Source organism: Orycteropus afer, unplaced genomic scaffold, assembly GCF_000298275.1.
Source record: "Orycteropus afer afer isolate SDZICR_OR568_19922 unplaced genomic scaffold, OryAfe1.0 scaffold00157, whole genome shotgun sequence".
Classification (NCBI taxonomy): Eukaryota; Metazoa; Chordata; class Mammalia; order Tubulidentata; family Orycteropodidae; genus Orycteropus; species Orycteropus afer.
The window spans coordinates 2,767,222-2,791,631 of NW_006921744.1; the positions used below are offsets into that span (position 1 = coordinate 2,767,222).

Sequence of the window (24,410 nt, forward strand, 5' to 3'; positions counted from 1 at the left end):
TGATTTCTGCTCGAATCTTGATTATTTCCTTCCTTCTGGTGACTGTGGGCTTTTCTTGCTGTTCTTTCTCTAATTGTTGGAGATGTTCGTTTAAGCATTAACATTTCTTGAAATACAAGTTTTCTGATGATGAGTTTTTTCATCTTTTCTATGTCTGGAAAACCCTTTACTTTGCCTAAATTTTTTAATCTTATTTTGCTGGATACAGAATTCTAGCTTTTGTTTTTATAGTTTTGTTTTGTTTCATTACTTTAAAGATATTGCTCTAATGTCTCTCAGTTCTGCTATCTTTTTGATGAGAATTCTGTTATTCTATGTTTGTTCTTCTCCCAACAATGTCTGTTTTATGCCTTTTAGTAATGTGATAATAATGATGTGCCATGGAATAGTTTCTTCACATTTCTTTTGTTCTGTGTTCACTGAGCTCATACGTATGAGTTAACAGTTTTCATCAAATTTGGGAATTATTCAAACATTTTTTCTGGCCCTTCCAATAACACACATATTAGGCCATTTGAAGTTGTTCCACAAATCAGTAATTCTGTTCTTTTTTTTTCTTCCTTCCTTTTCAATCTGTATTTCTTTGTTTCATTTCTGTTAGTTTCTGTCACTATGTCTTCAAGTTCATTAATTTTTTTGTTATATAGTATCTAATCTGCTGTTAATGCTATCCAGTGTATTCTCCATCTCAGACATTGTATTTTTTAATTCTACAAGTCTGATCTGAGCGGTTTTTAATCTAGGGCTAATTTTTTCCCCAACAGTGAAGCAATACCCTCTGCGTAATTTAGCCAAAGTTCCTTATATGATCAGGTTTTTGTACCATGGTTGATGAAAACACAAACTATTCCTGGTCCTGTGCAAATTCTAAAGAGTATTATTGCTGCTCCTTGCTCCTTTTGAGTGGTTCTTTCTTCAGCATCAGGTAGTTTGTTCACATGCTTGTACTGAGTAGTTCTTGACTTACAACACATACAAGTTACAATGAACTGCAAATACAGTTGTCTTTCCCTTTTTTTCCTTTTTACTACATCTTATCATTAGTAGTAAGGGAGACAGACAAAGAGGAAGAGAAGAAAGAAAAAGAGGGAAAGATGAGAAAAGGAAGAGAAAAAAGTTATAAGAAAATGTTATAACAGTATAATGTTGGAACCAGTGGTAGTACAATAAATAACAAGGAAACATAAATTTACCTGCCCTAAGTCATTTTATAAACTCAAATTTTAAAATAATATTACATCAAAATTAGCAAGGAAACAAAATAATATTAAAGTATTATTAGTTATATTAATATTTTCAGATTCTATCACTATAAACATGTATAAAAACAATAAAATAATAAAATTGACATCCTTAAAACATGTTGAATTAATATAATGATTTTGACTTTTTTAATTTTAAAAATATAAGTCTTTTAACCACCCTTTAAAAATACAACAGGTTATGTTTATAAGCACTAAAACATAACTTCCTTCAGTGAAAATGATCAAAGAACCAATTGATTAAAACTGTTTTTAAAAAATCTAAACTGACTTTCAGATTCATTTAAGAAACAGTGATAATAAAAGTGAGAACAAGAGTTCCAAAGTGCCCAAAGTTAATTACTTTTCTAATTCAACATTCCTGGACAATCAAACTCATTCACTTTTAAAAGGGAACTTCATTTTAGTCTTTCCATTTTTCTGATATTTTCTACTGCAAAAAATACAAAAATGTGTTTAATATGCATGTTAATTATCCATTTCACACTTTTAGAACAAAAGTAATGTGTTATTCTACATGAAATTTTTAAACTAAAATAAGTGAAGAGCTTTGTTATCAAGATATAAAAAGTTCTCCATTCATTACGAGTGTTTGCAACTTGAGTAAATTATACTGATTATTTCAATATAATCTTCCACTCAAAACAATATTGTATATATAGTCAGGGACATTTTAAGCTATACGAGGCAAAACACATACTTTCCAAGCCCATCTAAGTAACCATCAAATAATAAACTGAGTCATTTGGCAGCATCTGGAACAAAATGAAGAATCTAGTTCCAGATGCCGCTAGCAGATCAATAGTAAAATCGTCTGTGAAGGAGAGGTCTCTCTTTTCATTATCAAGACTAAATTTTAGAACAGATTCACTTCAGTAGAATTCGGTTATGTTATTATTATTGAAGTGATTATTTCCTTTGACTATGAAGATTTTAAGAACATTTCCTGTAGACTTTATATAACTATTGAGGAAATAAAAACAAAAGTTTTAAGAAACACTTTTCCTCGAGAAGAAGCTAATTCAAAGATAATGAACAAATTGGAATAGGCCCAACTACTCATTTCTTTAGTGCAGCTGAAGAATTCTCAAAAGATACAACTGCCTCATGAGGTTTCCAAAGCTGTAATTTTTACGGAAGCGGACTGCCACATCTACCATAGAGTGGCTGGTAAATTCAAACTGCTGACTTTTCAGTTAGCAGCCACGCGCTTAACTGTTGAGAGCGAATATAGAGAAAATGTAGTGTTGTCTTCTAAAGTTTAAAGATACTGTTCTCTAATTTCAACTATGTAAGCATAATAGCAAAGCCTGAAATTAAAGATGGAAAATTATAAACAGTTGATTATTATAGGATTATCCTATTTTTATTCCTTCTAATCTGTTTTATAGGAGCTCTGGTAGCGTAGTGCCTAAGGCACTTGACTGCTAACCAGAAGGCTGGGGGTTCAAACCCACAAGCCACTCCTCGGAAGGAAAGTTGGGCAATCTACTTCCGTAGTGATACCACCTCGGAAACCCAAGGAGGGATCACTATGAGTCGCGCCTGACTTGATGGCACATAACAACAACAACAACAATCTGTTTTGTTAATCTTATTATTGCTTTTGAAGAGTCATAATAAAAATGTTTCTCCTACGGTATAAATTTTTTAAATTATTCCTATGTGAAAATTTTAAAACCTTATGAAATGTTATGCATGCTTAGAAAGCAGTAGAGCTGGTTCAGAGAAAAGTGAAGTCACGGTTCCAGGCAGTCCACCAGAACTGGGTAACGACCATGTGGCAGAACATGAGAGCAAAGCCAATACTGACAAGAATCTGAAGGTAGACCCAAAAGTAGGATAACATTTTATCACAGGGAAAAGATACAAGTGAAACAAGTATATTTAAGATCCTGGGTGCTCATCCAAGCATAATTGAGACAGAAAATTAACAGAAGTCAAGGAAGGCCATTGACAAATGCTTTCAGATGTCTCTGCTATCAGGGAAACTGAGCTCACAAGAAAATTCAGTCCCTAAAGGTAATAATGTGCTAGTCAAAGCATCAAAAAAATAACAAAGTATGAACCTCATCACTTAATAGGGAGACAGAAGTCAGGGTAGGGTCCAACTTGAAGAAAACCTGGGGCTCCTTCTAAGGAAATATTACTCTCTCCAAGAAGTATTTAGTGTCACACAAAACAAAAATTAGAAGTAGACACCCAGAATCTTATCAATTTGAAACATTACTAAAAAATTTCCAATTGCCATGTAAACACTGAAGACATGAACCTAGTGAGTGAAGTTACGGGAGATAAAGCTGGAAAGCCAGGTCAAGAAAGGCCTTTTATAAGATGTTAATTCCCTGAGACAGCCTATTATTCACTCCTTCACTTTCTCCAAGTCTATTCACCAATGTTCCTTATTAGCCAAGTCATCCTTTACCTTCCTATATAGAATAATAAGCACCACCCCCTCTTCTTTTTCCTACTAAATTTATTTCTCTTTAGAGAACTTATCACATTATTGCATCATTATTTGTTTATTTATTGACTGCCTGTCGCCTCCAATAAAACATAAGTTCAAGAAATTTATTTTATTCATTGCTATATTCCCAGTACCAAGAAAAGCACCTGGCACACAGTTAGCATTCAATAAATATTTGCTATTGAATAAACAATTAACAGCATAGTCAGAGATAAAGATAATGTAAGAAGGAAAAAAAAAAATTGTAATGTGTCTCTTCTATTTTCCTGTCTATATGATCAGGATAATCCATAATATTTTCGGCCAGGCTTAAATAGTTGATGTCTATATAACTTAAAAAATAAGGGTGGGCTTTACAGGAAGGAGCTCCAGCCAGAAGTTCGGTAGTTTGAACATACTAGCTGCTCCACAGGAGAAAGATGAGGCAATCTGCTTCCATAAAGATTTAAGACCTTGGAAACCAACTGGGGCAGTTCTACTCTGTCATATAGGCAATAATTCTTTTTCAGCATCCTCTGGGTCCCCCCCGCCATATTGTTATTTTTCAAATGCAATATATTTTTTCCAGAACTTCTTTTTATTTATTTAATGGAGTAATTTTTTTTCCCATTTATATTATTAACCTAGTTGCAATTTCTTTTTCTAGAAAGAGTACATTAAAGTTCAGCTTTTTTTTTCCAAATAGCTACCAATATGACCCATTATTATCTATTCAATTATCCATAATTTTTCTCACTGATTGAAAATGCTAAGATTGTCCTTTATTATATACCCCCACATTTGAAGTCTATTTCTGGCTTCAACTTTACTCACAACTAAAGAAATGCAAATTAAAATGAGATACCACTTTTGACTTAGTAGTTTAGCAAAGATTTAAAAGTCTATAATAACAGGGCTTTAATGAGGATGTAGGGAAGAACTAGGTACTGCTGTTAGGAATACAAATTCGGTGGGAAGGACAGTTTTCTCAGAAACAAAATAGCTAGATTATATACCCCACATATAAAGTTCTATAGGTATACAAAACTTTATTTCTATGATATTTTATACTATTTGCTATTGTTCTAAATTGATGTTTTTCCATTTCATTTTATAGCTGATTACTAAGGATACAGAAATAAAAGGATATATATAAATCCTCTTATTTGATACGACTGGCACCAGTTAACCAAAAAAAGTTAAGCAGAAAAGCATTTTTAAATGATACACATATTGTCTAAAACATTTTACTTTCATTTCAAAAATAAAGTATACATTCACTCAAAAATCTCTTGATATAGGGCCTTGGTTCTTTTGAGGTGAGTTCCAAGTTGCTTTTCTTCTATAAACCATATCAATATCATGTTGTCCATTATTTTCACTATTTTTCTTTAACATAGAGTGAAAACATAATGACAACTGTAAAGCAATCCCAGAACTAGAGAATCAATCCTAGTTTCTTATGATATTCCCCACCTATCTTTTACAGAAGTAATGTACATATCTTGATAATATTTTTAGTAACTGAACTCAGTTTTCCTATAAAAACAAAACCTTCGTTGTTCTCATATTTCATAACATTGCATTAATATGTACAAGTGGAAAATATAAACTTAGGAGTAAACACGCTTAACTTTTAACTCACATACTATTTCATTTGCCATTCACCATAGCAAACATTTGCTGTATTCAAAATGAATAAAATAAATTTAGAATTTTAAAATTTCATGGTTCCACACTTTTTTCTTTTATTGTGATTTGCATGAAAGTTTACAGGGAAAATTCACTTTCCATACAGCAATTCACATACACTTTGTCTCATGACAGTGACTACAATTTCCCACAATGCAACAGCTCTCCTCCCACTTCTTCTCTATAGTTACCTCTTTCCTGCGTCCTTCCCTCCATGCACTCCTGCCCCCTGAGTTGTCTCCCTGTGCATACACAGCCCTTCTATTCTCCCATGATTGTTCTCTCCAAGGGGTGTATTTACCTAGTGTAAATGTTCACCTCATATGCCTGTCTTTTGTTTAGCTGGAAGCCAAAGGAGTGGGTTCAATTCCACACCCAAAGGGCAGCTAGGAGCCATAGTCTTAGGGGTTGTATCAGGCTCTATCAGACCAGCAAACCTGGTCTTTTTTTTCTCTCCTCCCTCCAAAAAATGATTTTGAGTTTTGTTCCATATTGTTCTCCCACTCTATCTGGAATCTCCTAAATAGATCCCCTTCTGAGTGGTTGACATTGGTAGCTGGGCACCGTCTAGTTCTTCTGGTCTCACAGTTTTATGGGCTGAGGATGGCATGGTATGCCAGTTTGCTTTGGACCATCGTTTCCATGAATCTTTGGTTTTATTCTGTACCTCCCATGTACCTCTCTCTGTCTTCCTTTTCCTCAATGCCACTGTGTTGATCACTCACATTTGGCACACAGCCCTTCTCTTCACCCAGATCAATACTTTTATCTCTACTTATCTAACTGTGTTCCCTCCCCCTCCCCCCCAACTCCTGGTAACCAACAAAGAAAATTTCCTTTCATATATAAACCTTTCCTTGACTTTTTACAATAACGGACTAATACAATATTTGTCCATCTGTGATTAACTCATTTCACTCAGCATAATGTCCTCCAAGTTCATCCACATTATGTGGTGTTTTGCAGATTCTACATTATTCTTTAGGGTTGCACAGTATTCCATTGTCCACACTTTGTTTTGAACAAAAACAAACTTATTTCAGTTTAAATTTCACATATTCTCTAACTCAAGTTTTTGCAGATTACATATTCTCAATGTCATTTTGGGTATAACCTCAATTACAGCCATCTAAACTTCTAATGAGATAATAACTTTAACTTCCATTATTCATAATAAAAAAAAAAGATTGCAGATTCCAAGGTCAGCATTCTTTCCACTATCCCTTTATGAATGCATTCACTGAGTTGCATTCTTTCATTTGACAAATATGTCTAAGGAACTGGGTTATGTACTTAATGGTAAGGACTCTGTTTCTAGTTCTGGCTCCATCATTCTTTATCATTTAATTCCTTGTAATACTAGGCAAATCACAACTTCTCTGAATATCAGTTTCTTGACCTCTAAAACGGAAACAGTAATACACGTTCCTTCTGTTATTCAATATTAATGTGGAGATTAAATGAGAAACCTAAGGACTGAAAACAATTCTAGAGATAAAGTCCTTTACAAATATTTATAATAACCCACTGCCATCAAGTCAATTCCAACTCATATTGACCCTACAGGATAGAGCAGAACTACCACATAGAGTTTCCAAGGCTATAAATCTTTACAGAAGCAGACTGCCTCATTTTTCTCCTGCAGAGCAGCTGGTGGGTTCCAACAGCCAACCTTCTGGTTAGCAGCCAAATGCATTAACTAATATGCCATTACTTGTTCAGGTCATATTAATTTTTAGTAGCAAAGCTAGAATTAGAATCCTGGTCACTAATGACCAGTCAAATTGGTCTTTTCACTACACCTTGCTGCTTAAAGTAGATGAAAGATTTCTGAAAACTACAATCTTATTGGCCTTTCTGAACTGGATTCTAGGACCAAATTAATCCTTTTTGCCACAAGGCATCCATTTCAAGTGATGAATTAACTTATCTTCCAGGAATTTAGGAGCTCTGATACTGGTATTAAGCTTAGCACCAGTACTGGTATTAAGTGCTGGTACTTAGCTCTGGTACTAAGGCATTTTGACTGCTAACCAGAAGGCTGGAGGTTCAAACCCACCAGCCACTCCTCAGAAGGATGACTGGGCACCTTACTTCTGTAGAGATACTGCCTTGGAAACCCAAGGAGGGGTTGCTATGAGTTGGGACTGACTCGACAGCAGTGAGTTTCTTTGTTTGTTTTTTTTTGGTCCAGAAATTTAGAGTGGGACTAGCTATACAACATGCTTGGAAGAATTGAGAAAACAGTCATCCCAATAATTTTCTGTGTCTTTGGTAGAGAAAGGTAACATGACTATATTGACAGGAGTATATTACCAGGCATAGCTCTAGCCTTAAAGACTTGAAATTTGAAACTTTTATCCAACTTTAAAGGCTAGCCGCCATTAAACATCATCTCCTTTGGGCCCTGCAGTGGCCATCACTAGGGTTATCAACCAGTGCAATAACTCATGGTTTAACTCTCCCATGGACTTCCTCCCATATCAGACCATACAGAATCCTTGTTGTTGTTGTTGTTTCATGCCGTCGAGTCAAACCCGACTCATAGCAACCTCTCCTTGGGTTTCTGAGGCAGCATCACTACGGAAGGAGATTGCCCAACCTTCCTTCTGAGGAGTGGCTGGTGGGTTTGAACCACCAGCCTTCTGGCTAGCAGTCAAGTGCCTTAGGCATTATGCTACCAGAGCTCCTACAGAATCCTTAGTAATATTTATTATCAATTTTAATTATAGAATAATATATGATATAGTTGTAAACTACTTAAATGTAATATTTCTTAGATTATATGAATACTAACAAAACCTTTATAAAATCTTTCTACATTGAATTGCATTAGTTATATATTATTAGTTATAACATGACTTCTTTAATTACTACTTTCTTCTCAAAAAAGTTATTGATATAAACACAAACAAACAAATTCACTGCCATCAAGTCAGATCCGACTCATAGCAACCCCTCCTTGGGTTTCTGAGGTGGTATCACTAAGGAAGTAGATTGCCCAACCTTCCTTCTGAAGAGTGGCTGGTGGGTTTGAACTGCCTGCCTTCTAGTTATCAGTCAAATGCCTTAGGCACTACACCACCAGAGCTCCTAGGTTCTCAATTATGGTAGCTAAAACACCAGAAAATTTGACAAAACAATGACTATAAAAGCACTGGCAGCAACGAAAACAGCAATGTGCGCCTGTAGCAAGTGCAGATGAAACAATGTGATTTGTTATTGTAATTGGGTAATAATGACAGCTCTGACCAGAACACATGAAAAGGTTCAAAAAATAAATTAGCAAAGAATTTTAGCCTTGTAAGTATATTGATACATAAGCTGGGCTTGTGAAAAATGGTTTTGCTGTTAAAACTAATTATGGGAATATTTTTTTATAAAAAAATTAATAAATTTCTGCTGAAACTGCACAAATATTTTATAGACAGTCATTGTGGTGTCACCCCCACTGACAGTGTCATCTGGTGAGGTTCACAACCAGTGATGCCACAGAGGTCCTTTACTGACTTGGTTAATTCTTACTTCCAAATCTATGCAGTATAAATATCTACTGTTCCATTCTTTTTTGAAATTACTTCTTCAGCTATTTTTTAATCTTAGTTGACTTTTATGAATATGTCTTAAAAGGGAGATAAAGTAAGTACTCTTGAAGTTCAGAAAAGGAACTGATGAGATTAGAGAAAACTCCACTGGAAGGCATGCTAGGATTTTAAGAGGTAGAGAAGAGTGAGGGAAGACCAACAGAGATAGGAAAGAAGATAAGAAAAGAGGACACTTTAGTGAGGGTAGAGATAAATATGCTTACACAAGTTTAAATCTTACACCAAAATAGCATTATTGCTTTCTCTTAATTCCCTTTGCTTAAACCTTCTTGACCATTACTCCCATCCACTTTTTCTTTGTTATAATCATCACTCATCACCCTTTCAATTGTTCTTCTTCTACTCCCACTCAACACTAGGAGCTCGTTCAACCCTTTGAACTTGGGTAGATGACTCATGCTCCAGTAAAAAATAACGAAGTGTTAAGTATCTGCAATAATGACAGGAACATTTATCATTTTAAAATGATATCAACAAATCATACTAAATTTGCCTAGAATTTAATAAATTTTCCTCTTAGGTTAAAAGATTTTATTTTTAATATAGAAAATAAGTATAAATCATCAACATAAATTACAAATGTTTATTATACAAACTAGGAAAGTTTTGTTTTTTCCTGACCCTAAATGTTGTTGTTATTTGCCATGGAGTCAAACCCAACTCATAGCAACCTCTCCTTGAGTTTCCAACAAGGTGGTATCACTACTGAAGTAGATTGCCCAACCTTCCTTCCGAGGAGTAGCTGGTGGGTTTGAACCGCCAGACCTCTCTGGTTAGCAGTCAAGTGCCTTAGGCACTACACTTCCAGAGCACCTTGACCCTAAATAAAAATTTATAATAATGGGCTTAAAAAAAGAAGAAGAAGAAGAAGAAGAAATGAAAAGGCTTTTTCAAAAGTATAAATAGAGCTGGAAAACAAAAGGATTGAATCTCACCATGGCAAATACTTGCTGCATTCAAAATGAACAAAATAAGTATACAATTAAAAGAAATTTCACTGGCCCACACTTTCTATTGAACTTGAACAAACTTTTCAGTTTAAGTTTCAGATACTTGCTCATTTCTGCTGAAACACTGCACAAAAATTTTATACCACCAAAAAAAAAAAAAAAAATCCAAACCAAACTCATTGCCATCGAGTCATTTCCAACTCATAGCGACCCCCTTTGGATTTCCAAGGCTGCAAAGCTTTATATAAGTAGATCACCCAATCTTCCTTCCACAGAGCAGCTGGTGGGTTTGAACCACTGACCTTCTGGTTAGCAATTAAGTGCCTTATCTACTGTACTACCAAAGCGTAACCCATTTTTTTTTTTTTTTTTTTTTTGCACATTTCCATATTTTCAATGTTATTTTAGGTAAAACTCCAATTATGGGCTCAAAAATAATTTTAAGGTTTAGATCAATTCATCTTTGATCAACTTTATAGTAAAAGAATATCTCATTGTGTTTTGGAAAGGAGGGACCTTTTAAAGAATACTATTGAAATAAAGGAGCTCTGGTAGCATAGTGGCTAAGGCACCTGACCACTAACCGGAGGCTGGCGGTTCAAACCCACCAGCCACTCCTCGGAAGGAAGGTTGGGCATTCCTACTTCTGTAGTGTGATACTGCCTCGGAAACCCAAGGAGGGGTCACTATGAGTCGGGGCCGACTCGATGGCAAACAACAACAACAACATTGAAATATAAAGGAAAAGCTGTTTCAAAAGCTTAATCTTTACAGAATAAAAAAAATTCTTCTTGAATTATGAGACTCCTGGCTTCAGCAAAGATATATCTTGTAGGGACTGGTTTCAAAATGAGAAATCCTTAAACATAAAAAATGAAAATTGACTCCTTAATCTGTCATACCTAAAGGTGAAAAAAAATCAACGTGGTAGCTTAAGCATTCAAAGTATTCAGAGAATCAGAATCAAATAAAGAAGCAGGAAAGGACCTTTGAACAGTCTCACACCCTCATTTTACAGCCAAGGAATCAGACTCTAAGAAAGATCAAGTGACTGCCTATCACCTCCTCTGATTCCCTGCCTGGGGCACTTTACCCAACACTTTCATGCCTCCCTATTAAAAAATAAAGTTTACGGACTTATATGTTAGTCACTACATATGCAATCACTATTTCATTCATAAAGAATCTGTACTAGTAACTAATAATCTAGATTCCTTCTACTCTGTCCACAGACAAAAACATTCAAAATGAAGGATTCGGATATTCCACAGGAATAGCCTGCAGGATTTGCTAATCCATTATTTCTTTAGATGAGCTGTTTCTTAACTGTTTGCAGTCAGTCTTATTTGAGAATCTGATAAAAAGTTATGAATCTAGTCCTAGCAGAGACAAAATTATATAACAGAGCAGTTTCAGAAGCTCCAAGGTCCTCAGACTAGATTATCAAATTTACTCAGCATTAAACCAAATTATCATATATAATCAGGCTGTATTAATCTATCAGTGGATAAAATATTTCCCCAGAACCACAAATTGACATGTGGTGTTGTTCTTAAACTAAAGATCAACAAGAAACAGCAAATGATAAATATTTCTGACTTAAAAACAAAACAAACAAACAAACAAAAAGGTCTGAATTGGTTATTTAATGGTTCATACGTAAAGATTCACAATTTCTGAGATAAAGCAAATTTTTCCCCTAACTAATCTGAAATGTTTCTTTTCATTAAGTAAGAACTACATAATCCACTAAATTTCCTTTTTATAAAAAGTTCTTTTTGTCTCGTGTCAAATGCAGGTGTTGCCCTTAGCCTACATTTTTCCAGCATTATCATTTCTCATGCTGCCCTTCCCACCCTCCTCTCTCCTCCTGAGGTCTTGGCTCTTTTTTTTTTTTTTTTTCCAAACACTTTATTATGGTTTGGGTGACCATTTATAGAGCAAATTATGCTTTTACTAATGTGTTAATAGAGTTATGTTTTAAGAATACCTTTTTTTGTTGTTTTTTACAAACACTTGCTACATCTGAAGTGAATAATTTTTAGATTAATGAATATAAATAATCTTAGAATAATTTTCCTACCTTTCTTACATTTTAGATTTTTAACTGTACCACACATTCTTTTCAAACTTTTTAAAAAGTGAGGCATAATTTACATATAACAAAATACTCAAACTTAAATGTTTCATTCCATTAGTTTTGATAGTATGCTCATTTTAAAATTTACAATCTGCTTTAGATTCTATTTGGAAGCAGGAAGAGTATAAATGAATAAATCGTTGATTTATGAATAAATAGTCGATTTATTCATGAGTTGTTCTGTGACAATCTAGGGGGTAGGGTGGGACAGAAAAGGGCAGGATTAGAAATAAGGAGGCAAGATAAGATGTTATAATTTTCATATAGATAAGAGTGACTGAGTTAGGCCAAGAAGGTGGCAGTGAGAATGAAGAAGGGACATGATACAAACAGGTATCACTGCCAAGGCCAAAAGTGAACAGGATAAAAAAGAAGAGGAAGGGAAGATGGTTGAGGAGTCTACTTACATGGTGTTTGTTCACAGTAGGTATTCAGGAAAGGCTTATTCATTCAACAAAACTCCAAAACCCACTGCCATTGCTGAATTTTGAATTTCAAAATTTATCCTATTTTGAATTGGACATGGATAAATCAAATTTCCTGCTTCCTCAAAGTCACTAAACTCCAAACTCACTGCCGTAGCGTTAATTCTGATTCATAGTGACCCCTCCTTGGGTTTCTGAGGCAGTATCTCTAAGGAAGTAGATTGCCCAGTCTCTCTTCTGAGGAGTGGCTGGTGGGTTTGAACCACCTGCTTCTGGTTAGCAGTCAAATGCCTTAGGCACTATGCCACCTCAAAGCCACAGCAGTTGTTAAAATTTACTCAGAAACTCAAGAATTTACTCAAGAACTTACCTAGCTTCTTGAAGTAACTGAATTTTGAAAAGTGGTGTGAGTTGCATAATGAGATTCACTATACATCAAATTGGTTGTACATGTTATTTTACCCTCCCCCCAAAATTCCACATAAGAGGCAAACTGATTCCCAGACTTAACTTCCTAAAGTGTACAAATATCACAATAAAATAATAGTTATGGTCTTGAATGTTGTTGTTGCTGTTACACAACAACAACATTCAAGACCATAACTATTATTATTTTATTAAGTACAACAACTAAATGCAATGCACTGCTGATGAGCTGGACCCAATTCGTAGTGACCCCTCCTTGGTTTCCAAGGCAGTATCACTGCGGAAGTAGATTGCTCAACTTTCCATCCAAGGAGTGACTGGTGGGTTTGAACCGCCAGCCTTCTGGTTAGCAGTTAAATGCCTTAGTCACTATGCCACCAGAGCTCCTAATATTAATCCAAGCACCTATTAAAAATACTGACTCCCTGAATGTCTTTAAAACTCTCTGTAAGTAGTTACAGTTTTTAATCCTAACATAAAGATGTTTCAAGGTATCAAATTTTACTTTGGTTTTTTAGTTAGAATATTAAATATCTTAAAAATCTAGTAGGCAATTATCTTCTTTCTGGTCAGACAGCCCCTCTGTTACTGCTATTCCTCAATAGCAACAGCTTTCAACAAAATTGAAATTCATTGACATGAATCATTCATCAGCAACACATGGATATCTACTAAGGGCCAGGAGTCGTGCTAAGAACTAGAAATATAAGCTTAAGGAATAACACACTAATAGTGTAACAGTACTAATAGTGAATTAAACATGTTTTTCAGTACCAACAACTCCTTGTAACTGCTTACATTTCATTATTTAATGATGACTAAAGAGGAGACCATCAATTTGAAAGCATATTACTAAGACTTTGTCTTTTTCTAAAATATCTGTAACGGAAAATTTTTCATATTGGTATGAAAAAGTTCAGCCCTTTAAACTTGTAACTTTAAGTTTATTAATTGTAAGTAACACCTATTTTCTATTGTGTTGCTTGACTGCAGATAAATTTCCAACTTCAAGCAATAAAAATAGATTACATTTCAGGGGGCATCTACCCACAAACAACAAAAGTTGCTGAGCATGAGTGGTCCAAATTAAGAAGGCATAAAAACAGTACAAGACTTGTTGCTGTAACATGTTACTTCTAAATTAGCTAAGTAATTTATAAAGCGCTCTGATGAGACACTGGTTAAAGCATTCTGCTGCTAACCAAAAGGTCGGAGGTTTGAACTCACCAGATGCTCTGAGGGAGAAGATGAGGCAGTCTGCTATTGTAAAGATTTACAGCTATGGAACCCGATGAGGCAGTTCTACCCTATCCTAAAAGAGTTACTATCAGTCAGAAACAACCTGATGGCAGTGGAAGTAATTTATGAAGGAACAGTAAATTACCCTTAAACTCTCTTAATTTCCATAATCGGTCAGTGAAGAATTTCAGAAAAAACTAAACCAAATTAAAAATCTACAACACAAGTAAAAATAAACACAACTGAATCTAGCCTTTTCTGAAAAATGATAGCTTACAATAAGAAAAATATGTGCCTCAGAGTTTATGATATCTTCAAACCTTAAGGAAGTAACATATATATTCAAATATCTCCTCACCTCCTTTCTTTCTACTTTCTTCTGATTTCTTTGGGCTTTAAAAAAATGAGTATATTTTAAATATATTGATAAATCACTCACAGGACCTTTAAATGATGACAAAATTTGAACCATGTTCCAATATATAGCTAATATCATATTATGGAGTGTGGGGAAGGAATGGGAAGAATGAAACTAAAATTATGAACCTAAATTTTAGCCATGTAGTAGAACTTTTAACTCTCTAAAACTGGTTTAAATCAATTTTGGGAGGGTAGGGCACATTTGTTTAAAGATACAATTTTATTTTGTGACTAAAAATATGAAGAGATTAATAACAGACCAGATACAAAAATTCTTCAATTTATTCTTTGGTGAGGAGGAGTAATTTAAAAATCGAAACAGCTCTAAAAATACTATTTAAATTTCATAAGAAAGAAGAAAGAAGGTTAGAAAATTGTTTCTTGAAACTAAAGAGACCCAGAATTATAGCTACTCACAATCACACCAATGAAATTAATCTTGAGTAGCATTAATCAGTGTAGTGCCTAAGGCACTTGACTGCTAACCAGAAGGCTGGAGGTTCAAATCCACCAGCCACTTCTTGGAAGGAAGGTTGGGCAATCTACATCCGTAGTGATACCACCTCAGAAACCCAAGGAGGGGTGACTATGAGTCGGGTCCGACTCGAAGACACATAACAACAATAACAGCATTAACTAAGAAACACAGAAGCCAAAAGTAGCAGAACTACCACCAGTCCCTCGGACAAATTTTTTCTATATCTCAAGGTTAAATCTCTCTCCTTTAGAGTCATTAACTAGCTTTTTTTAAAAATTGTGTATTAAGATAAAACTAACAATTTCAATTTAGATACATACCATATGCATTTATCTAAAAAAACAAGAGTATCACATCTCAAACAAAAACAACTGAACAAGAGGGTAATAAACTTAACACTAATTTATTATTATTATTATTATTATTATTTAATCAATTATTACCAAGAAAAAAGCCACAACTGTCCCTGAAAGGCAACCTCAGTACCCGAGAAGACACTTCCAGTTTACAATGGTGAAGCCCCTTTGTCAGCTGCAGAATTAATGGGCAGACAGCTCAGCTAAACAGTCAATGACCATTTGCTAGCCTCCTAGGTATACTCCCAGCCGACACATTATCAGATTTAAAGGAACTGCAAACAAACTGAGCTGAAACCATTCTTTGTCCAAGCCCAGCCTCTTCTTCCTGTGATGTCATATTACGAATCTAGCAAGCCATTCTTTTTCACTTCAGAGAAAGCCTATCACACAACACAGCTGGCAATTGAGGAAAAGGCCTCAATTCAGCAAGCGCTGACACGCTTAGGAATTTATTTCGGAACATTTAAAAGACACTTCTACTTACTACCATCTGAGATCCACTGCAGGAATTACCAAAAAAGAAAATCTCACTTAAAAGGAACAAGAAGTGAATGAGAATAAATTGGGAATGTTTAAGTCTCTGAAACTTTGCACTGGAAAACAAAGTAAGATTGGTAACTTCAATGTAAACAATCCGGAGCTTAAAGAAACTTTAATTTTGGAATATTTGCCTAGACGACTGAAATACAAGCTTACAAAACTACTCATTTTATTGCCGTCTCTGAACGCAGTTTTTCTTTGATCCAATGGATTGGTTTTACTGACTGCATTTCAAAATAGTTTTTCATCGGTTAACCAAGCTCTGGATTCACGGATTTTCTGGAGACTAGAAGATAAGAATGTTTTCCCATTAAAGGACCCAGTGGAAACTTTACGGCCACAAACTTCATGCTTCTTTCAGAGATTTCAGAGAAAAAGGAAATACTTATAAAGCCACCCCAAGAGCTAAAGAATTTGTAAGTGAACTGGAGGTTATAAAGTGGTCACAATCTGAATGCCACAGGAGACTGCAGCTGACAAAGGGACTTCACCATTGTAAACTGGAAGTGCCTTTATAATGGTAAGCATTAACAGCTCACACTGCTCCTATGATGACTCCTTTAAGTACACTTTGTATGGGTGCATGTTTAGTATGGTGTTTGTTCTGGGATTAATATCCAATTGTGTTGCAATATACATTTTCATCTGCACGCTCAAAGTTCGAAATGAAACTACAACTTACATGATTAACTTGGCCATGTCAGACTTGCTTTTTGTTTTCACCTTACCGTTCAGGATTTTTTACTTTGCAACACGGAATTGGCCATTTGGAGATTTACTTTGTAAGATTTCAGTGATGCTGTTTTATACCAATATGTACGGAAGCATTCTGTTCTTAACCTGTATTAGCGTAGATCGATTTCTGGCAATCCTTTATCCCTTTAAGTCAAAGACTCTAAGAACCAAACGAAATGCAAAGATCGTTTGCATTGCTGTGTGGTTAACTGTGCTTGGAGGAAGTGCTCCAGCAGTTTTTTTTCAGTCTACCCACTCTCAGGGTAACAATACCTCAGAAGCCTGCTTTGAAAATTTTCCAGAAGCCACATGGAAAACATATCTCTCAAGGATTGTAATTTTTATCGAAATAGTGGGGTTTTTTATTCCTCTGATATTAAATGTAACTTGTTCTAGTATGGTGCTAAGAACTTTAAATAAACCTGTTACATTAAGTAGAAGCAAAATAAACAAAACTAAAGTTTTAAAAATGATTTTTGTACATCTGGTCATATTCTGTTTCTGTTTTGTGCCTTACAATATCAACCTTATTTTATATTCACTTATGAGAACACAAACATTTGTTAATTGCTCAGTAGTGGCAGCAGTAAGGACAATGTACCCAATCACTCTCTGCATTGCTGTTACAAACTGTTGTTTTGACCCTATAATTTACTACTTTACATCGGACACAATTCAGAATTCAATAAAAATGAAAAACTGGTCTGTTAGGAGAGGCGATTCCAGATTCTCTGAAGCTCATGGCACAGAGAACTTTATTCAACACAATCTACAGGCCTTAAAAAGCAAGATATTTGATAATGACTCTACAGTATAAGCTGCTTGAAATAAAACTACTGGGACTTCATTGAAACAGAACCTACAAGCTCCTTCAACTGTGAAAAGTGTTTCTTTGGACTATTTTTCCACCTTCAAAAGAAGATTAAAAACATGGACACGTTAAAAGTTTTTAGTATAAAGAAAAATTGTATTCAATGTGTTAAGTGTTAAAATGTATTCCATTCTTGTATACACTCTATTTTATTTTTCTGAGCCATTTTGATTTGTACCTTCCTCTTCATTAAAAACATCCCTAAGTTGTTCAAAATCCAAAAGCGACTATGATTTAAATCATGTGGTGACCATCTGTACTCTCTTTGAATTCCTTAGTATATATAATGATTACATATATTAGAAGTTTCATTTAAGTATTTAACATTTTTATGCAATACATATCTAATTTCTACTTAAATTAAACTACTAATAATGTTTCTTAAACTATAATAACATAAATGAAAATGGAAAAGTAATTTAAAATATTATTTTTTAAAGTAGTTTCCCCAAAAATAGCTTAAAATGGAGTCTTCTGTAAAATGATAACATACTAACATTATTTAGGATCTTGGGCAGTTATGCTCATATTTAGGGGTTTTGTCTTTGCAGGCAACTTATAAAAAGCAGATGCTGACTAACTATATAGTACACTTTTAAATTTCAATTTCAAACCATTTTTTGGATACAACAACACTCAATTTCAAAATTATATATGCTACAAAAATTTAGAGGCAAGAAACTAATAGAATGCTAGTTTGCTATTTAAATTTTTAAAGGTCAAATACATCCAGAGATACACTTTAAACATATATTTATATAAAAAAAGACCTTAGCTAAATATTTTACGTTAGAGAAACTACAAGAAACACCAGATGTTGACTTTTATTAAAACAAGAGAGCGAAAGACAGTACTTGGTGCTTAGAAAGAGATACAGATAAATAAATAGGAAGATAGATAAAATATTTCCCTTTTCTGACAAGTCTAAGCCAAATAGTGAATAGTTGAAATACATTATTTCCAATAAGCAAAATGTTATCATATGTCAAAATAAATTATAAAGGATATTTCACTAAAGATAAAGCTATAATTCAGATATGAAATACTAATTACACTAAAACTTTTCATCTTCCAATATTCTTTTATTTTTTACTCTCCAAAGTCAACTAAAAAAGAATACTTTATATTTCAGAGAAAGGACATGCAATTAAATGCTTAAGCTCTTTGTCAGATTTAACATCCAATTATCTGATTATTACTGTTTTAATCATTCAAGTCCTGACTGCAATTCTGGACAAATACGTTTAAGACTTAAATTTGAATTTTGCCGTCTCTTGAGTTTTTCCCGTCTCATTTTGTCTGTGATTTTAGAAAGATCACAATCATCTACTAGACAAGTAAATCTATTTTCAATAAAATACTAGTGAGGGGATATTGAGGGACCCTAAGTTCTTTTTAGAGAAATCTGAAGCAAAATAAATCCTTTTAAACATACACACACTAGTGAAGAAATTAGGCATGGTCTTTTATAATGCAAGAAAAGTGCATATACTGTAAACATGTTTTATTCAACTGATCCCCAAGTCCCTTCATTTGATGTCACACTTCAGAAAATCAAAAAATATTTAGTACCCTTAAACATGTATTTCTGAGTTAAAAAGCAAGCTAACAACTTAGTGATCTGTGGGAAAAGAGGTGGGAAGTTTTGTAAACTATGTTCCTTTGAGATTTATCAGAACTTCCCTGGGCTTAAGGATCTGTGAGTAAAATCTAAAGCACGATCTCACAGCATGAATATTACTTGATAATAAAAACAAAAGTTACTATATAGTTCATAAATAGTTACTACTACAGGGAAAACTAGAATTTTGGTTGCCCCTTTATTAATATGAAGATATACAAGTCAAAAGTTTTTCAAAAAAGAGATTCTTCAGAGTAATATATAACAGATAACAAATGCTAGTTTTCTCATTTACAATTTCAAATTCTGGGTAAATCTTACCTACTTGCACAGAAAGAATACCAGTTATTTGCCATAAAATTTCTTTTCCATTGTTAGTGTTACACTTTAAAGGTATATATTCTGGAGTTCTGGTGGCATAGTGCCTAAGGCATTTGACTGCTAACTAGAAGGCTGACAGTTCAAGACTAAGCAATTCACTTCTGTAGAGATACCACCTCAGAAAACCAAAGAGTAGTCGCTTTGAGTCGGATTCGACTTGATGGCAGTGAGGTTTGTTTTTTTTTTTTGGTTTACTCAGAAAACCTACATTAACAGTAAAGCTCTGAGGACTTCATTATTTTATTTAAAAAATGACTGTACCAAGCCCTTCCCTCAATGAATTGTGCCCACTAAGATGATTTAACTAACCTTCCTTCCCACAAAACTCCCTTCAAAGGAACAGAGTAAGATGAAAAAAGTTCTCAGGTATGACAAACTGCTTTCTAGGATTCCCTGCGTGGTTGAGATGGTTAAGGACTGTCCTACTAACAAAAAAAACTGGAGCTTCAAACCCATCCAGAAGTGTCTCAGAAAAAAGACCTGGCAATATGCTTCCAAAAAGTCACAGCCTCGAAAACCTACAGAACACAGTTCTATTCTGTACATGTAGGGTCACCATGGGTGAGAATCATCTCAATGGCAAGTAAGGACAACAAAACCAAAACCCACTGCCACTGATTCGACTCTGACTCATAGGGACCCCCATAAGGTTTCCAAGGCTCTGTCTTTATGGAAGCAGACTTCCTCATCTTTCTTCTGTGGAGAAGCTGGTAGCTTTAAACTGCTCACCTTCAGGTTAGTAGCCAAATGCCTTACCACAACAGCATCCTAATGATTGATTCTAAACTTACAAATGAACTTTTCTGAGAAAATACCAATTAAGTAATTAGTTTATCCAAAAAAATATGAAAATATACAACATTGTACATAGTATACCCACAAAAAAATTTAAAAATTAAAGATACTACTTTATCAAGGAATATCAGCAAATCTTAATATTCTAAGTTTAAAATATTAAATGTAAATTTGAGGTAGATATTTGAATTATAAATTAGTTTTTAAAGAAATCAGTCCCTCAGTTGAGGTATATAAAAGAGAAAATGAAACATCAGCAAACTACATATTCCAACTGAGACACATTTCACTTACGAATGGCATGTGGCTATTAAGAGTCTGAATCTACTGCTTTCCAGTCGTACAATTTTGAACCCCTGATGAGCTACTTGCCTTGTCTTTTGTAAACAATAAATTACTACTGCCGAGAAGAATATACCACCTCCCAACACCTAAGCTATTTTCTAGTGCCTACATGTCAATTTACCCCCATGTGTCCCAAGTGAGAGAAGATGTGACCAGATGCTCTTACTTGGACTATGAATGTATTTTGAAATAGAAACAATTTTTTAAAAATAGTGTGTAAGCATGTTTGAAATCTTAAGGTAAACTGTGCATTTAAAAACCTCTTTTGGGCTGACCTGGAACCTTGAATTACCCATTTATAACATGAGCACTAAAAAATAAATTCCAACATGGATGGAAGGGGAGGGGTGTGGAACACTGCTAGATAGGTAGATACAAGTATTGATTTGCGTGAAGGGAAGGGCAATGTACCAAAAATGAGTGATCAACACAGTGGCATTGAGGAAGAGGAAGACATAGAGGGGTACACGGGAGGTATAGACAACAAAGATGAACTCTTTTGCATATACAGTACTGTGCTGCCAGTGATGGCAAGCATTGATCTATGGGGGGAGAGACGGGTGGACAGGCTGAACAATCAGATATGTCTAGGCAGGGGGGAGTGTGCCCATGACCATGTATAGGGTTAGCAGACAATTTTCTACATGCATATTTGTATGAGCTGTAAGAATGGGCGGGTGTTTAATAGAGCCGACAAGGGGCAAGGCTGTGGTGGCTTCTTAGCCACAGCCAGCTACTTTGATGGAGCAAGTTGTTAGACCTGTGGGCTCAAGACCATGGTTGCAAGGGACATCAAGCTCAATAGCCATAGTATACTACACTAAAACATTGTTCTACATCCTACTTTGGTGAGCAGCAACTGGGGTCTTAAAAGCTTGCAAGCAGCCATCTAGATGCAACAGTGGGTTTCTCCTCATCCAGAGCAAAGAAAAATGAAGAAAACCAAAGATGCATGGAAACAATTAGTCCAAAGGACTGGTAGATCATGCTATTTTCAACCTATATGACCAGAAGACCAGAAGAACCAGATGGTACATGGCTATCACTGTCAACCACTTGGAGGGGGGTCGGTAAAGGAGATCCTGCATAGAGTGGGAGAACAATGTGGAACAAAACTCCAAATCATTTAAAAAAAAAAAAAAAGAGACCAGGTTTGCTGGTCTGATAGAGCCTTGTGAGACTCCTGAGACTGTGGCCCCTAGTTACCCCTCAGGGCTGGAACTGAACTCACTCCTGTGGCTTCCAGTCAAACAACAGACAGTTATCTGGAGTGAACATTTACATCAGGTAGATACACTCCTCGGTGCGATCAATCCTGGGAGAACAGAAGGACAGTGATTGCACAGGATGACCACTCAAGGGGTGGAAGTGCATGGGAGGGATGGACCCAGGGAAGAGATAACTACAGGGAGGAAGTGTGAAGAGAGCTGTTACATTGTGGGAATTGCAGTCAATGTCATGAAACAAAATGTGTATGAACTGTTGTGTGGAAAATGAATTTGCTCTATAAACTTTCACCCAAATCACAATTAAAAAAAAAAAAAATTGTTTCTATCACCATAGCCACTGTGTCAAGCCATCTCATTGAGGGTCTTCCCTTTTTCTGCTGACCCTCTACTTCAACCAGGATGATATCCTTCTCCAGGGATGGGTCCCTTCTGACATTATCACCAAAGTAACAAGAGACAAAGTCCAGCCACTCTCGCTTCTAAGGAGGTTGTCTTCCTCCAATCCTAATACCACGTTCTTCTTCATACAATCCAGCTTCTCTGATTATTATTAATACATATAAGGTATCATCATACATTTTCTGCATATTTAGGGGTTTTAAAATATTTTTTAAATGAAGTATAAAAACCCATATTTAATAAATGTCAATTTTCATTAAATATTTCTATAAAATTGCTGTAAAACTTTTGACTAAAGTTTAAAAAATGGTCCCGGATGGGAAGATGGTGTCCTGCTAACAGACCACATGCCTGGCACCTCTATCAACAGAGATTTTGAGAAACTAGCTAAGCAGATGCAAATAATAGTACTGGAGTTATGAGCAGATAATGAGAAGATAAAGTATTAGATCCAGTGAAGGAAGAGAAAGGAAGCAGGTTAAGTGACAGGGAAAAAGAAAAAAAAACCTGCCCAGCCTACAAAGCCAAAGAGAAGTCATCAGAAATACAAAGAAGGTTGAGCAGGAGGAAAAGGGGGGAAAAAAACACAGATTAAGAACAGTCACACCAGGAGTTTTTTCAAGGTGAGCGGGGGCCATGAGTGGGGCCCAAAGTCTCACTGGGAAATGGAACAGGATCCCCTTAGCTTAAGCTGCCACAGAGTCTGGAAGGGAGTGGGGAAAAGGGAAAAGAAACTCTCCAAATAAACAGAACCCCAAACTGGACACAAGGCTGTGGGCTCAAGTCTAACTTGTAGCAACGCTTTTTAGCACAGAGTGGAACTGGGATTTTACAACTTGTGGATCAGTGCAGAGGAGGGCACCCCTTTGTTCTTTGGGGTGGCTGGTGGGTTTGAACTGTGGAACTTTGATTAATGGCTAGGTGCCATCATCAGCAGACTGCTCCAGATGGAGCCAGGGGATGTGGCTGTCCTTACAGTGCCTGCATTGCTGACTGAATTATCTTGTGATAAGCACAGAAAACAGCCTCTATCTTTCTCTCCAGGAGTTCACCAACCCCCTTTCTCCTGCACAAGTACTCCAGTGGCCAGTTCCCAAGGCTGCTGGCTAAAAGTAAATGGAAAGGCCCCTCTTCAAATACTTTATCTTATCTTCATTTTTTCATCATTTTTCTTTCATTTTTGCCAAACCTTCATCCTTCCCACCCACCCACTTGTGTTTTCTCTCTTTTTCTTGTATTCTTTCTTTTTCCCTATTTCTGATCATCTATTCTTGTTCTATCATTTCATGTCTTCTTCCTCTCCTTGGCTTTTTCTTTTTCCTTTTCTTTTTTCTCCCCTGCCTTATCCAATGGGAGGAACATATTAACCCTCCACTAGTCAGATGTAGTTACTACACTGACCACCTCACCCAACAGACAAGTAATACCAATAGTTCCTGTACCATAGGATCAACAACAGACAGTAGAGAACATCTGCTCATCCCAACTGCAAACTGTCTTCACAAAAAACAGAGACCTGCACCCACATCCCCACCAATGATTCCATAAACACAGAGAAAGCAAGAGAGCAACCCAGTACAATATATATTGGCTATATATATAATTGTCCCTGAAATAACTGTCCCTGAAATATGAGAATGAAACCAAGGCAGTCCCAGACAAGCAGAAATTAAGGGAATTTGTGAAAACCAGACCAACCCTGTAAGAAATGCTAACGTGAGTGTACTTCCAACAGAAAACCCACAACAGAGAACAACAAATTAAAATCAAGACAATCAACATCACTATCTAGAAACCAAAACAAAAAAGATGCTCAAAATAAACTCACAAAAAAAATGCACATAGAAAAACAGGGGAGTTGTGGTAGTTAAATTTGTATGTCAACTTGGCTGGGCCTGATTGAGTGGCCGAGCAGCTGGTGGTAGTTATTCCCCACGATGAGACTGCCAATCAACTCCATTGATTGTGGGATCTACCATAAGCAGCTGAGTAGCTGCCTTTGAGATGTGGTCTGCTTCCTGTATGTAAGGAGAAGCCTTGGGGATACTGTCT

At 35.5% G+C, this 24,410-nt stretch overlaps 2 protein-coding genes across 2 annotated transcripts in view; one reads left to right on the plus strand and one right to left on the minus strand.

The window, feature by feature from the left end:
- The window catches only part of RB1 (RB transcriptional corepressor 1), a 320,323-nt gene that overhangs the window by 56,689 nt on the left and 239,224 nt on the right, over window positions 1-24,410 (minus strand). The gene's annotated exons all lie outside the window — the stretch shown is intronic.
- LPAR6 (lysophosphatidic acid receptor 6) lies at window positions 16,500-17,534 on the plus strand. Its single transcript, XM_007946361.2, has one exon. It carries the CDS (start codon window positions 16,500-16,502, stop codon window positions 17,532-17,534), a length of 1,035 nt encoding a protein of 344 aa, XP_007944552.1.

What these genes read in the sequence shown, in the direction of transcription:
- LPAR6 (XM_007946361.2), top strand. Translation starts at nt 16,500, where the DNA reads ATGGTAAGCATTAACAGCTCACACTGCTCCTATGATGACTCCTTTAAG.